The 15248-nt window shown below is 36.3% G+C and overlaps 1 protein-coding gene and 1 long non-coding RNA gene across 2 annotated transcripts; both read left to right on the top strand.

The window, feature by feature from the left end:
- Positions 1-500: 500 nt before the first annotated feature.
- On the top strand, positions 501-5527 carry ifi30b (IFI30 lysosomal thiol reductase b). The gene is made up of 7 exons (XM_087273187.1): positions 501-685; positions 3204-3392; positions 3493-3561; positions 4420-4509; positions 4593-4745; positions 5253-5321; positions 5428-5527. Exons 1-7 carry the CDS (start codon positions 545-547, stop codon positions 5485-5487), a joined length of 771 nt encoding a protein of 256 aa, XP_087129313.1. The 5' UTR covers positions 501-544; the 3' UTR covers positions 5488-5527.
- A 1600-nt stretch (positions 5528-7127) lies between these two features.
- LOC141376532 (uncharacterized) lies at positions 7128-11721 on the top strand. The gene is made up of 3 exons (XR_015502320.1): positions 7128-7180; positions 9382-9558; positions 10236-11721. It is a non-coding gene; the product is annotated as an uncharacterized LOC141376532 (long non-coding RNA).
- Positions 11722-15248: the final 3527 nt, after the last annotated feature.

Here is a 15248-nt window from a genome sequence, read left to right as displayed (position 1 = left end):
TAAAATACACTCTGACTTTAAATGTACATATGCCATGTAATCCTATTAAACCATTTCTGAGAATCCTAAAAAACAAATGCAATGGGCAGCAAGCAACAATGGAGAAAGCAACATTCATTCACTTCACTTGTGTAGTTAATGTTGATAATTATTTTTAAGGAATGTGATGCTATATTTATATTTTATAAGCAAATAAAATGAACACTATTATTTTATACTTATTGTTTAAGAGTAAATAAAAAGCACGACAAGTAGGTGTTTTTGTTCTCTTGCCTTTAAAATGAATGTGATACAATACTTTATATACTGTACACAATACTTGTAAAGCCAAACAGAAAACGGAGATGGTACAACTGTCATGGGCTATACTAAACAGGGATTAGTGAATGAGTGAGTGGTTTTGAACACAGCTAGTGGGTGATGTTTCTGTTCAGCTGCAGCTCCTCACATCTGATTGGAGCCCTAAGGTTATTATAATAAGACGAGAGCGCATGCAAGCCATACTGCGCATAGAAGGATCAGAGACTCTCGCAATACCCACATCATGAACACTCTAGTGCTTTTTGTGTTTCATGTATTATTTCTTGGAGTTCATAAAATACAGTGTAAATCTCACCCAAAGCCTTCATGTGGATACCCTCCATCCCAATGGTGCAGGTCTCTGGAAATTGCCATAGAATGTGAGGTAAGTCTGTTTAATGGGTTGATTTTTTATTGTTGTAATTGTTATTATAAAATTGTTATTATTATAATTAGCTAACTTCACATAAGCTATATTTTTGCAGATCTAAATCATGCTTGTAATGGTTTTTGGCGTGTTAATGTTAGCTGAAATTTTAAAGATGCTTTTAGAGGTATGGCAGATTATGTTTAAAACATTTTAGGTTATTTAAAATACAAAATTATTAACATATTGTCAATTAAATTATGCATTAATATGGCTAGTTTGCAGGATTTTACTGACCATTTAGAATATACATTTATGAAATGGTAAACAGGATACACTAGTCTTCTAACGAACCTATATTAAGCATCTTTTTCAAAGGCTTCTTTGTGCTGGCAAATTGGTGTCATGCTTTAGAACACAAACAGCTTCCAATTAGATTTTAGGCCACGAGATATCCCAGGCTTTGCATCATGGGTTTGATGAGGCTCCTCATGTTGACAGCCGAATGTCCATAGCATGCTCTGTGCAAATGGTTCAAAAGTTAATCCTAAATAATTGGCTAAAAATGTGGGGGTTTAATATTTGCCATTTATAGCATATCCTTTTTACTTTTGCCTGAATGTGACTGCTCCTAATGAGCTACTATTCAAGATGTGACCCAAATTTGTGGGTACAATTATTAATTAAGGCTAATCCCCCACCCACCCTTCTGTTCATCACAATTTTTTAAAAGTAATTCTTAAACTAATAGTTAACCTAAAAATACAATTAACCTATAATTTACTCACCCTTTAGTTCATCCTGGCTCTTTCGTGTTACAAAATGGTGTTGGATTGTGGCTTTTATTTTGAAGCTTCTAAAAACACATACAGTTGAGGTCAGAATTATTAGCCCCCCTGTTTATTTTTTTCTCCAATTTCTGTTTAACGGAGAGATTTTTTTTCAACACATTTATAAACATAATAGTTTTAATAACTGTTTTATTTTATCTTTACCATGATGACTGTAAATAATGTTTGACTAGATTATTTTCATGACTCTTCTATACAGCTTAAAGTGACATTCAAAGGCTTAACTAGGTTGATTAGGTTAACTAGGCAGGTTATTAGGGTAATTAGGCAAGTTATTGTATAACAATGGTTTGTTCTGTAGACTATAAAAAAATTGCCTAAAGGGGCTAATAATTTTGTCCTTGAAATGGTGTTTTAAAAATGTTAAACTTTTTTTAATCTAGTCGAAATAAAACAAATAGTTTTTTTTCCAGTAGAAAAAATATTATCAGACATACTGTGAAAAATTGTTATATATCATTGGAGAAATATTTAAAAAAGAAAAAAAATTCACTTCAACTCTAAATACATCTTCAAACTAACTCAAACGGTGCCAAGGGGTTAGTCTTAGGCTATGTCCACACGTATACGAGTATTTTTATTAACAGTTTTCCCTGCTTTTGTTTGAATATATATATATATATATATATATATATATATATATATATATATATATATATATATATATATATATATATATATATATATATATATATATATACCTGTCCACATGAAAACGCACTGTGAAGCATGTTAAGGGCACACCAAACCAACAGGCGGAGATAATTACACTTTTATGCTGGGTACATACCAAATGGGCATTTAAGTATTTTTGCGAGTAAATTGCACACAAATCAATGCAAATGTGGGAACAGAGGCAGATTACAACCACAATGTTGAGCAATCCGTAATATGTCCGCGAACATTTAAAAATTTGCCTTATTTACATCTTCTGCATTTGGTGTGAACCCAGCTGTGTTGGCCGATCAGAAAGGAGAAAACATCAATCACGCTAATATCATGAGGCGAAAACTCTGATTGTAGTGTCCACATGACAACACTGCACCCTGTGTCTCACCTTGGAGTTTTCAGAAAGTTGTGGTATCAGTAACCCAATAATCCGTTTTGGTGTGGACAAAAAGCAAAACCACATAGAAAAAAGTGCAGGTTTGAAAATGCCAGTGTTCGTGTGTATGGGGCCTTATGAAGATGTTTGATCCATTCATTCAATCATTTTCTTGTCGGCTTAGTCCCTTTATTAATCCGGGGTCACCACAGTGGAATGAACCACCAACTTATCCAGCAAGTTTTTAAGCAGATGCCCTTCCAGCCGCAACCCATCTCTGGGAAACATCCACACACTAAGGACAGTTTAGCCTACCCAATTCACCTGTACCACATGTCTTTGGGAAACCAGAGCACCCGGAGGAAACCCATGCAAAGGCAGGGAGAACATGCACAGAAATGCCAACTGAGCCGAGGTTCGAACCAGCGACTCAGCGACCTTCTTGCTGTGAGGCGACAGCACTACCTACTGCGCCACTGCCTCGCCCTAAGATGTTCGATGTGTTTTGTAAAAAAAAAAAAAAAAAAAAAAAAAAAAAACTTTGCATGCTTGCTGTAGTTGCCAAAACAAGCAGTGATTTTTATGATTATTATTATTTTAAATCATGTATCTGATGTGTTGAATATTTTTGACAATGCAGGTGCAGAAACAATGCATGGAGCTGAATGCAAGCCGGTTAGACCCAGTAGTTCCTCCTGTGGAAATCTCTCTGTATTATGAGAGTCTATGTTCAGGCTGCAGAGCATTCCTCACTGAACAGCTCTTCCCAACCTGGACTTTACTCAAAGACATAATGAAAGTCAACCTGGTACCCTTCGGCAATGCTAAGGTACATTTCAGTTTTATTCATGATGAAATGGAGGAAATGTTACTTGAATTAGTTTATAATTATTTACCTCTTATAAATATTTTTCAATAAACTTGTTCAGGAAGTTCCTGAAGAGAATTCATTCTCATGTCAACATGGAGAACCAGAGTGCTACGCTAACATGGTTGAGGTGAGTTTGAGAGCTTACACAGAAGCATTTTATCTAGCTTGTGGCAAGCATATTCAAACATTTTCTCAAGCTAGGGGAAAAAGGTAAATTGAATATACAGAATTAAGTAGCGTTTCCTCAACGCAAAGGTCAAAAACATGATAGGCAAGGACAAGGGCTGCGTCCGAAACCGCCTACTACTCAGTAGGTACTGCATTTGAATTTAAACATACTACTCGGCTGTTAGAAAAGTACGTTCTCTACAGTATGAACGTGAAAAGTATGAATGGAATTCGGACGTACTACATCCGCCATTTTGTCATGGTCACGTGACCTACCTGCGTCAATTGCGTCGCTTTACTCCCATTCATGAATTCGTTCGCGGGGCATTATGGGATAGCGCAGCATGCATGGGATGCGCACTCTAGAATCTCGCAGGAAGTAGTAAGTCATCCGGGTACTTCTCGCATACTGATTTTCGAATTCTATGAATTCGGACATACTACTCGGCTCGCATACTGATTATAGCGTACTACATAGTATGGAAGTATGCGGTTTCGGACACAGCCAAGGAAAAGCTTTGAATTGCTCACTTACAGCTTACAAGACTCAGCAACGATATGTGTCTTGGACAGCTTCAGCTGTGTGGGTTTGCAATCAAGGGGAATCTGGGCCAGGTGTGTGAGTGAAGTGCATGATGAGATCTATAGTTCATTAAAGTGGCAGATTTGTAGTTCTCCAGCAATCTGCAAATGCTAGATCACTGGTGATCGTGACAGCAGCTTGCTAGATTTTTTTTCCCCCGTTGTTTTAATCTATAAAGGTTTCTCTAGTTTACTTGCACCTACCTACTCAATATTTCCTTCTCTTTTTCCATAGGCTTGTGTTTTATATGAAGCCACTCATGCTGCATTCCCTGTCATTCACTGCATGGAGTCATCTGCAGATGTAACACAATCAGCTAAACCTGTAAGCATCTCTGGGCCAACATTACTCTACTGTATTCTGTTAATGGCAGTAAACCACTGTGAGTCTTTGATTTTCTTTGCCAGTGTTTGCAGCTGTACGCGCCATTCATAAAATGGGAGACCATAGAATCCTGTACAAGAGGAGAGCTTGGCCATAGTTTGATGCACCAAAATGCAGTAAAGACGCAAGCGCTCAAACCTGCACATTCTCATGTGCCCTGGATCACCATCAATGGGGTGAGCTCTTCTCAGAGCTGAGTATTTGCATAATATTGTCTGTCAAGTTGAAATGAAAGACACTGCCCTGCAGGCACAGGACGTCAACATGATGTCATACTGACGTTGCACCCCAATGTACCCCAACGTCACGAGAACTTTGGATTTTGTTTGGAAATGAGAATCAGGTTGACGTCAAAACCCAACGTCAGGCCGACGTCAATGTCCAACTTAAAGTCAACCAAATATCAACGTCTAATCATGTTACACCTTGACGTAGTGTGGACATCAGCACTATGATATCTATCAGACGTTGGATTTTGGTCACTTTCTAACACAACCTAAAATCAACCAAATATCAACGTAATTTGACACCATTATTGAACGTAAAAAGACACTGGTAAAACATTAAATTTTGGTCACCTGACATCATAACCTAAATCTAACCTAATATTATTGATGTTGTGTGCCTGCTGGGTAATATTACTGAATTAAGAGTTTGACACATAATTGCATTTTCTTCCTCAGAAATACACTAGTGAATTGGAAGATAAGGCTATGTCCACTCTCTTTAATCTTGTGTGCAGCTTGTACAAAGTATGTTTGGGTGCCTTTTCTATTTCTATTACTTATTTAATTACTGGAATCCTGCAGATGCTTACCAACAGGACTTAACTAAGAGCCTTGTGTACTTCTCTTGAAGGGAATCAAGCCACCGGTCTGCACTGGAGCCCTGAAAAAACTGGACAGAAGCTTTTGCTAGTGGAAAGAAAATGATTGTTACAAATAAAACATCACATAAATGTTGTTGTTGTTTTTTTTTTTTTTGACATTTGCCTATTGTATATTTTTAGGATAAATAAAATCATATCATTCTAGCAGTATTTACTATTTAAAAAAAAAAAAATTATTTTAAGTTTTTTTTTTCTGGCAGCTAGGGTCCTGGAAAAAAAAGCGTAAAATAACGGCTGGTAATTTACAGACATTTACCATAAAATAACAAGACGGTAAAATACGAAAATTTACATTTAAGGAAATTTCTAATAATAAAGTCTGTTATTTTATAGTAAAAGTCTGTAATTTAACGGTCATTATTTTAAGTTTTTTCCCACCAGCCTGGCTGCTGGAAAAAAACCTGTAAAATAACAAATTTTTTTACAGTGCACCATGCAGTTTATGTGTGTAGATGAATACATTGTACATGTGTAATCAAAGTATTTTTTTGTAAGGAATAATTGATGATGGGCCGCTGTATTATTAGAAAAATGATGCAAGGCCGTTACACCTCAGGTGTCCATTATTTTTCTATAAACTCTATTACGTCTTATCCCTAATTTGTGGAATTGGTAGTGTTACAACTTTCCCTGTGTTTCAACTATACTCGGCCACCCCATATGTAAACTTTTGGATCTTATAAAGCTGTCCCCCCACTTTTAAAATGTCTGCTACGCCCTGCCCTGGCCATATATTACATTGCAAAAAAAAAGACATATCTACTCATTTTTAAATCAATGTGCATTTTCTATAAACAAAAGATACCCTGCTGAAAAAAACAGCTTAAACCAGCCTAAGCTGGTTGGCTGGTTTTAGCTGGTCAACCAGCCTGGTTTTAGAGGGGTTTTGTCCACTTCCAGGCTGGTTTCCTGCCATTTCTAGCCTGGTCTTAGCTGGTCAGGCTAAAAAATGACCTGCCAAAACCAGCTTGACCAGCCTGATTTAAGCTGGACATAGCTGGTTTTGGCTGGACTCCCAGCCTGGCCAGCTAAGACCAGGCTGGAAATGGCTGGAAACCAGCCTGGAAGTGACCAAAACTAAAACCAGCCTGGTTAACCAGCTAAACCAGCCAACCAGCCAAGGCTGATTTAAGCTGTTTTTTTCAGTGGGGTATTGTCTTGTTTTCAGATATAAGTAAAATTAAATAGGGTTTACTTAAAACAAGTGAAATAATCTGCCAATAGGTAAGCAAAATAATCGTGTTATCGATTTGAAATATGATTATTGTGCTTACCCCATTGGCAGATTATTTTTGCTTGTTTAAAAAACAAATTTTGACATTATATATGGTAATCGGGAGACTTGTACGATATATGTCTTCACCAGCAGAGGGGAGTGTCCGAGCATTTTTTCCTGAATAAAAACGGTCCTTCAAAAACCTGTGAAGAAAAACAAAATACGTAAATAACTGAGTATTTTATTTTTCTAAAGAAAAAATTAACAAACATATTAATTTTTTATTAGTGATGACATTAAAATGTAAAGTATTTACATCAAAGGAGCAAAAAGTAACACCAATAATTTAAGTGATGTTATTGTTATCAAACGTTCAATGTTTTCCAGCAGGGGGCAGTGGCCCAGAATTCATCTCCACACAAACATGACTGCTTGTGAAAAGAAGAAAAAATCACGATGGACAAATTCTTAAAACTGACAGACGCATTGCAGTTAATCTGGTCGGTGTAAGTACATTTTGAACATTTATTAATTTTAATATTTTGCTTCTTAGTGAAAGGACAGTGATAAGCCTATATAAGAATATACCTGCCTCAAAACCTAATAGCTTTTTTTAAACATCTGTAGTTTTTTTTTTCTGAAATACACTAATGGCCTTAAGAACAGATGTACACCAGCATGACCTCATTTATACACGTTTAAAGCCCTCATTCAAATCAACCGAATCCTGTTTTATTTCCAAAATGAATAGAGGTAAAGTTGGTTTTATATTCACACATTTGTTTATTTAGAAGTCTCTATTTTGTTTACCATGTTTCTTTGAATATTCCATCGGAATTAACATGCAAGTATGACTTCTAAACAACATTAACACTATCTAATTGACTGTAAACAATGCTGTACTTTGATAATTATTGGCTACTAATATGATTTACCAATTTAGAATTTTCAAAGAATACGTTTCTAAAATGTTATTATTAAGGGGAAAGTGCAAATATGCGCATTTAAAACTAACTTTACCTATGTCCAAAATGATAGGGGTACATTTGGTTTTATATTCACACATTTGGACATTCTCCTTAATAATATTGTTTGCATTGTAATAATAATGTATCATTTACAAATTATAAATAGGAAAATGATATTAGCAACCAATGCCCAACCAATGCAAAATACAACATCGTTCACAGTCAATTAAATAGTGCTAATGTTGTTTTGAAGTCATACGTGCATGAGATTTCAGACCATTTAAATTAGCGTGGTAAACAATGTAGGGACTGTTAAAATGAACGAATGTTCAAATATAAAACCAACTTTACCTCAAGTCCAAAATGAAAAACCACATTTTCTTAACCAGATGAATTTTTTTTTCTGAATGAAAATACTTACAAGCAGATGTACAGCTGTCTATGGAAGCCTATTCCTGCCCTAGAATTAAAATAAAATTTATTGTTACTTCTCAAGTTAAAATTCTGAGTTATAAAGTCAGAATAGCGGACACCCCCAGCAAGAAGGTCGCTGGTTCGAGCCTCAGCCGGGTCAGTTGGCATTTCTCTGTGGAGTTTGCTTGCTCTCCCTGTGTTTGCGTGGGTTGAGTAAGCTAAATTGTCTGTAGTGATGGGTTGCAGCTGGAAGGGCTTATGTTGCGTAAAACATACGCTGGATAAGTTGGCGGTTCATTCCCCTGTGGCGACCCCTGATTTATGAAGGGACTAAGCCGAAAAAAACATCCCCCCCCGCCATCATCAATGTAAAATTCACAAATAATAACAATGGTTATAATGTCACATTTATGAAATTAAAAGTCACAATAACATTTTTTTATTATTTTATTCAGTGGTGGCAACAAACTTCCAAAGACATCCCTGATAGTTCAAAAAGGGTGGGCAAATAAATGAAGAAACACAAAATAATCAAAATAACAATTATAAAATGACATTGCCAATGTTAAATTAACATAGTTACAGTATTAATGGGGCACCTTGTAGGGCACTGTTATTCATAAAACTGGGTGTTTTTAAAACTGATTGGTCTCCTGCTATAAGTGCAGATTAACTAAACTGTAAGGGGTGGGGTGGTGCTTTACACAAGTTTGGACCAACATGAGATATAGACTAAATTACAACAGTTCTGATTCCCTAGAAAATAATTATTTGCAAAATTCATTCATTCATTTTCGGCCCTTTATTAATCTGGGGTCGCCACAGCGGAATGAACCGTCACTGGGAAACATTCATACACACTCATTCACAAACATACACTACGGACAATTTAACCTACCCAATTGACCTATACCACGTCTTTGGACTTGTGAGGGAAACTGGAGCACATGGAGAAAACCCACGCAAGAAACTCCACACAGAAACGCCTACTGACCTAGCCAAGGCTCGAACCAGAGACCTTCTTGCTGTGAGGCAATTGTGCTACCCACTGCGCCACCGTGCAGTCTTATATACAAAATAATTTAATTTTTGCAGCTTTTGCATAGAAAGCTAGGCAGGCATTAGCTGCAACTAGATTGACACTGGAGTTTAAACAAGTACAACATTTCACCACAATAATAATAGTGTGGTTTAGAAACACTGATATGAATGACACCGCTGTAAAATCATGCATGTTTGTTATTTTATTTTTAAGTAACGTCCTCACACACGCATCTTTCATTTATTTCATCTGCTAATTACTCCTCTTTCCGTTGAATCTTCAGAGATGCACCAAGTCTGACTGAGCAGATGTTCCACCAGATGCTCTTTTTACATCTTCAAACACACTCATTCCCTTCAGTATCTATCATTATCATCCATCATTACTACCGCGGCGACATAACAAGGGTGCAGAGTTCACTTCACTTGATGTAAAAGACTTTCCACCTTAACTAAGTATGGTAAGTGCAACCTTAACTACAGTGAACCTAGAACTATTATTATTATTAAGTCACTCTTAAAATGGAATTATATATATATATATATATATATATATATATATATATATATATATATATTTTTTTTTTTTTTCACCCCAAAAAAATTTGTTTTTCCATCATTTACAGTACTCACCCTGGACTGCAAGTGGGTGTTTGTGCACCTATGCTGAATTTATGATGGTAGTAGAGTTTGCTTGTTAAATTATTTGAGTGCCATTTGAGATGTTTAAATGAGTCATGTGACCGTAGTACTCAAAAGAGACTCTAGACGCACCTGATCACTGTTACCCTGATGAAGGCAGACTTCTGCCGAAACGCGTTGGTTTTTAGAGATTTAGCCATGTGAATAAAGGCTTTTTAATTTTTTCACTTTACTCGAGTGCCTTGGACTGATTCTTGTTGCAGATTTGATGAATCCCTTACCCAAAGAGCACCGACCATACATTTGAACTTACCCCAGAGCGCTTTTTGTTTGTTTTTTTCTGAACTCACCCTGGACTGTTCAGTTTTTTTTTCCAAAAGAAGATATTTTGAAGAATGTTGGAAAACTATGAGAATTAAAATCCATAGTAGGAAAAACAAATGCTATGGAAGTCCTTGCTTCCAGTTTTCTAACATTCTTTTTTTCTGTTCAACAGAACTCCAAACTGATTTGGAGCAAGTCGAGGCAGATTTTTAATTATGGGGGGTGAACTATCCCTTTAACACCCTTGTGACTTAGGTCACAGACACAGATAGAAGATCATATGTAGTTTATGTGAAAATTATTTGGATGCAGTGACATACGGCAGAATTATATGACCTGGTGAATTCTTATTAAAGCTACCGCATAAAAATTCCACACAAAAACCCATGGACAGAGCATGGCATTGTTTTCAAATTTGGAGCCCTTCTTTCTTTTTCTCTTTTGTTTTTCCTATAAAAGTTTATTATTGGTACAAGCCATGAATGTTTGCTACAAATACAGGCTCAAGACAGGAAATCCAGGATACCTATAATCCCCTGTGTGTGTGAATTATAAACCATAAAGCCTAGTCTGTTGTAAACTATCATCTCTGACAACCCTGTCATGCATGAGACAGTGCTTGCTGTTCAGCAAGGTTATCTTTCTGATTGGTCCGCTTCACATGGATTGACAAGATTGACTCGTTCAAGTCGACAGCGTCTACATTTTTTGTTATGTTTAAAAATGATTGGGAGCTTCTAAGCCATCTGGCTTGGCTTGCAAGTTCCAAACTACGACTGTACAAGCATCAATGATTTCCTCGGGACGTGAAAAAATGCCAATAAAAGTCATTTTGTTTAACTGTAGAGTTGAATTGTCAACATCAAAAGTCAACAAAGGAGAGATCAACACCCCATAATGTAATTCACAAACTCAAGTAAATGGAAAACACTTGTAAATCACACAATAGAGGAACTGTTAATTAACAGATATTTTTTTAAGTGTATGGTCTATGGCACAGGTGTCAAACTCCAGTCCTGGTGGACCACAGCCTTGCACAATTTCAGCCTTATTTAAAGACACCTGATCAAACTAATTAAGTCCTTCAGGCTTGTTTGAAACCTACACGTAAGTTGTGTTACAGCCAGGTTAGAACTGAACTCTGCAGGGATATGGCCCTTTCGGGAACTGATTTTGACACCGTTGTCTACAGAATGAGACCCAGGAGTCCTTTGAAAACACAACGAAGGTCTGAAACACTTTAATCAGTGTATGAATCTCAACAATGGTGATATTAATGATGTGTTTTGTATGAGGCTCCCATAATGCACTGTAGCTTGAAGCATGTCAGCATTGTTGAGATTAATACGTTAATTCTTCATATCTGTGATTCTAAAGTTCATCATATATTCAAAATGTTAAGCGTATGATGTGTTTTAAAGCTGTACAATCACAGAGCAGTAATGAACCAAGTCACTAGTTTTAAGATTATTACGTTAATTCTTGATACCTGGGGTTTAAAATTTAGTCATATGTTCAAAATGTTAAGCACGCAAAGACCTCACTGATATTTTAGCTGCTTGTACAAATTACATATTTAAAATGAGCTAAAACAACACAATTGTTGCGTTTTGGGAGGAACTACTTAAATGTTTTATGTTCAATTAACTTAAAATTGTAAAAAAAAACAAAAAAACAACAACATTAAGTTAGCTTAATCGAATTGTGTTGAGACGACATGAAGGGGATGTGTGGAACCCAGCATTTTTTACGCCCCATTCACACGGGGTGTCATCGTCAACGCTTTCTATTGACTTTAAATGGGTGATGTAAAGCGTTGCCTAACTAAATTGTGGGTCCGCTGGCGCTGATTTAGCTGAGTTGCTCGCTGCAGAAGTTGGGAATTTCTCAGCTTTTTAAGGGCCAATGGAAGCATCAGCTAATCGGATCGCTTTATGCAAATACCCCAGCTCAGACAGTAGCTGATCACGGACTAAATTTATTGGCTGACACTGCTATGACGATTGCATAAGCCCCAACTTTAAACATGTCCTTCATCAAGCGTTGACGCTGAAACCCTGTGTGAATCGGGTGTTACACTGTTTTAAAGCCTTGTTAAAGCAGAGCTATCCAATCACAGAGCAACTGTTATGAACCATGTCACTAGTTTTAAGATTATTACGTTAATTCTTGATACCTGGGGTTTAAAATTTTAATCATATGTTCAAAATGCTAAACACGCAAAGACTTCAAAAATATTTTAGCTGCTTGTTCAAATTAAGTATTTAAAATGAGCTAAAACAACACAATTCTTGTGTTTTTGGGAGGAACTACTTAATTGTTTTGTGTTCAATTAACTCAGAATTGTAAAAAACATTAAGTTAGCTTAATCGATTTATGTTGGGACGACATGAAGGGAATGTGTGGAACCCAGCATTTTTTACGCCCCATGCAAGTTCATGAACACTGAACTTGAAATCACATTACCGTCATAATCAGAGTTTAAATCCACCTATCAGTGAGTCTAACTACAAACTGATGATTAATTGGTTTCTCATTCTATAACACACATTTACCTTTAGTTTAGGCATTAGGATTTTATCTCAAGCAATTTATAATGACAAATCTATTCATCTTAAAGAGACAGTACTCACATTTAGTGCTACTAATAGAAAGCATCTGGTTTTGTTGATTTTGATGTTGTCAGGGATTCTGTCTGTATGATATCAGGAAGGAACAGTGAATGAAAAGGTTCTGGAAAATGATTTAGAGCCTATTTTTCATAGTACCAAGAGTCATCGCTTACTTTCTGGCTGAAAGCTTTTGGTGGGGACGTAGATTTGTTGAAATAAGTGAAAGTCTGTGAATTTGATGCAAGCCTCAACCGATAGCCAGTGCAAGGATTCAATCCACAATTACAACAACCAAAAATGAACAAGCATGAAAAATAAAGAGCCAAAGAGCCCAAATGAAGCAAACACTGTTCACTGTAATGGTGGCTTCTAACAAATACATGATTTTCAGTAAATCTAACTAAAGAAATTATGAAGTTTGACAGAAACTAAGTGAAACTGGGTTGTACAGGCAGAGCTCATAAGAAAACTTAAGTATTTTACGTTTTGCTAGTTTAGTGGCTAATTCTTACGAATTCGTTCAAGTTCAGTCGTACGAAAATGTACCATTTTAAAAAGGAGGCATGGGACCCCACCCCTAAACCCAACCATTATTGGGTGATGAGCAAATGGTACTAAATTGTACAAATTAGATTGTACAAGTTGATACGAAATAGCCACAAAATCAAAAGGTTATGAATTGCTGTGAGATAGCGTAGAAATAAGTGAAGCTGAATCCAGCTATACAATACAATACAATACAATGTAGCTAGTATTCTGTGCTTCTGAATGACTGTCATAGCTTTAGGAAGTGTCCTGGTGGTACCAAGCATCCTCCTATCATGGGTGATGGAGGCCACTGTGCTCATTGAAACTTTCAGAGCAGCAGAAATTTTTCTGTAACCTTCCCTAACCTCGTGCCTCCAGACAATCCTGTCTCGTAGGTCTGTAGACAATTCCTGTCTTTAGGTTTGTGCTTTGACATGCACTGTCAACCCTGGGACCTTATAAAGATAGGTGTATGCCTTTTCAAATCATGTCCAATCAATTGAATTTACCACATGTGTGCTCCAATTAAGCTGCTGAAACATATCAAGAATGATCAGTGGAAACAGAACAGCTGTTTCTCAATTCCAAGAACGCAAAGAACAGACTTGTGTTCTTGTGGAGACCGGTCTTGCCTGGTGTCTTCGGAAGAACGAATTCGGGAGACCACGAGAACAGAGAACGCGTCCTCTCAGGAATGAGATGCTGCGTTCTTCCTGATGGTCACGTGTTTTTAATGGTAAATAATTTAAACATTACAGCATTCATACAACGATTTATTGTTTTTCCCCTTTTTAATATATACTCTGCATAAAGACTTTACAAATGTACGTTACACAATATAAATAAAACAGATTTTAATACGAATTTCAGCAAACAAACACCCTTAATGTGTTTATTCCTTTATTAAGCTTTTAGCTTGCCATTTAGGGAAACTCCTGAGGTAAATAAGTGATATCTCTTAACTTTAATAATAAATCTAAATTAAATGCTGCGCTTCCCATCTCCAGTCGCAATGACTTCTGGGACTTCTAAAGCAAGTTCGGTGCTCAAGTCTGCATCGGTGCGTCCTCGATATCAAGAACACATCCGGGAAGTTTCATGCGTCCTCTGTTCTTGCGGCCTTGAGTATTAGAACTGAACTTATCAGCTGATGATGATGTTACACGAGGATGCAAGACCGCTGAAGAACGCATATTGAGAAACAGCCAATGTACCTGAGCTTAATTTAGAGCTTCATGGCACAGGCTGTGAATACTTTTGTCATGTTATTTTTCAGGTTTTCATTTTTAATAAATTTGCAACTATTTCCAAAAAACCTTTGGTCCCACTTTATATTAAGTGGCCTTAACTAATAGTTTGTTACAATGTACTTATTGTGTAAATACATGTATTTACTGTGTACTTATGCTTGATTAAATACATGAATGTAATTACATCTGTAATTAACTTTTGTAATTACATTTGTAAATACACTGTTGACCATCCCTTACATTTTAACCCACCCTTAAACCTACCCATGCCACCAAACCTGTCCATAACCCAACCTCTATCCCAACTCAAATGCACCACAAGTGTTCTCAAATACATTATTAACACAGTAAGTACATTGTATTTTTTTATGTAAGTACATAGTAGTTAAAGACACTTAATATAAAGTGGGACCAAACTTTTTTTCACATTGTCATTTTAGGGTGTTATGTCTAAAATTTTGAGGAAATTTAATCCATTTTAGAATAACATAAAATAATGTGGAAAAAGTGAAGCGCTATGAATACTTTCCTGATGCACTGTAAATACTTCCGAGGCCACTGCATGATACTATACATAGATGTTGAAAACCACAAAAGAAAACAAGCAGTAATTAGTTCCCTTTTGTTTGTGCTTCTTTATTTTTCTGGTCCCTCACATAATATTTATTGAATAAACACTTTATCTGCAGTCAAGTTGTAAACGCAGAGTGTTTGACAAGAACATTTTCGTAAAGGTTTACGCTCTGTGTTTTGAATGTGCTCAAGATTCTAAAAGTGCTTTTATATTGTGTATTG

Source organism: Danio rerio, chromosome 11 (genome assembly GCF_052040795.2).
Source record: "Danio rerio strain M-AB ecotype USA chromosome 11, GRCz13ab, whole genome shotgun sequence".
NCBI classification, from domain to species: Eukaryota; Metazoa; Chordata; class Actinopteri; order Cypriniformes; family Danionidae; genus Danio; species Danio rerio.
The sequence above is the reverse complement of the archived record's forward strand: the minus strand, read 5'-3'. Positions and strand labels throughout refer to the sequence as shown.

Excerpts from the sequence above, each read along its gene's own strand:
- ifi30b (XM_087273187.1), top strand. The coding sequence starts at position 545 with ATGAACACTCTAGTGCTTTTTGTGTTTCATGTATTATTTCTTGGAGTT. Across the intron at positions 686-3,203 it reads AAATTGCCATAGAATGTGAG|GTGCAGAAACAATGCATGGA; the intron begins GTAAGTCTGTTT and ends TTGACAATGCAG. Across the intron at positions 5,322-5,427 it reads TTGTGTGCAGCTTGTACAAA|GGAATCAAGCCACCGGTCTG; the intron begins GTATGTTTGGGT and ends CTTCTCTTGAAG.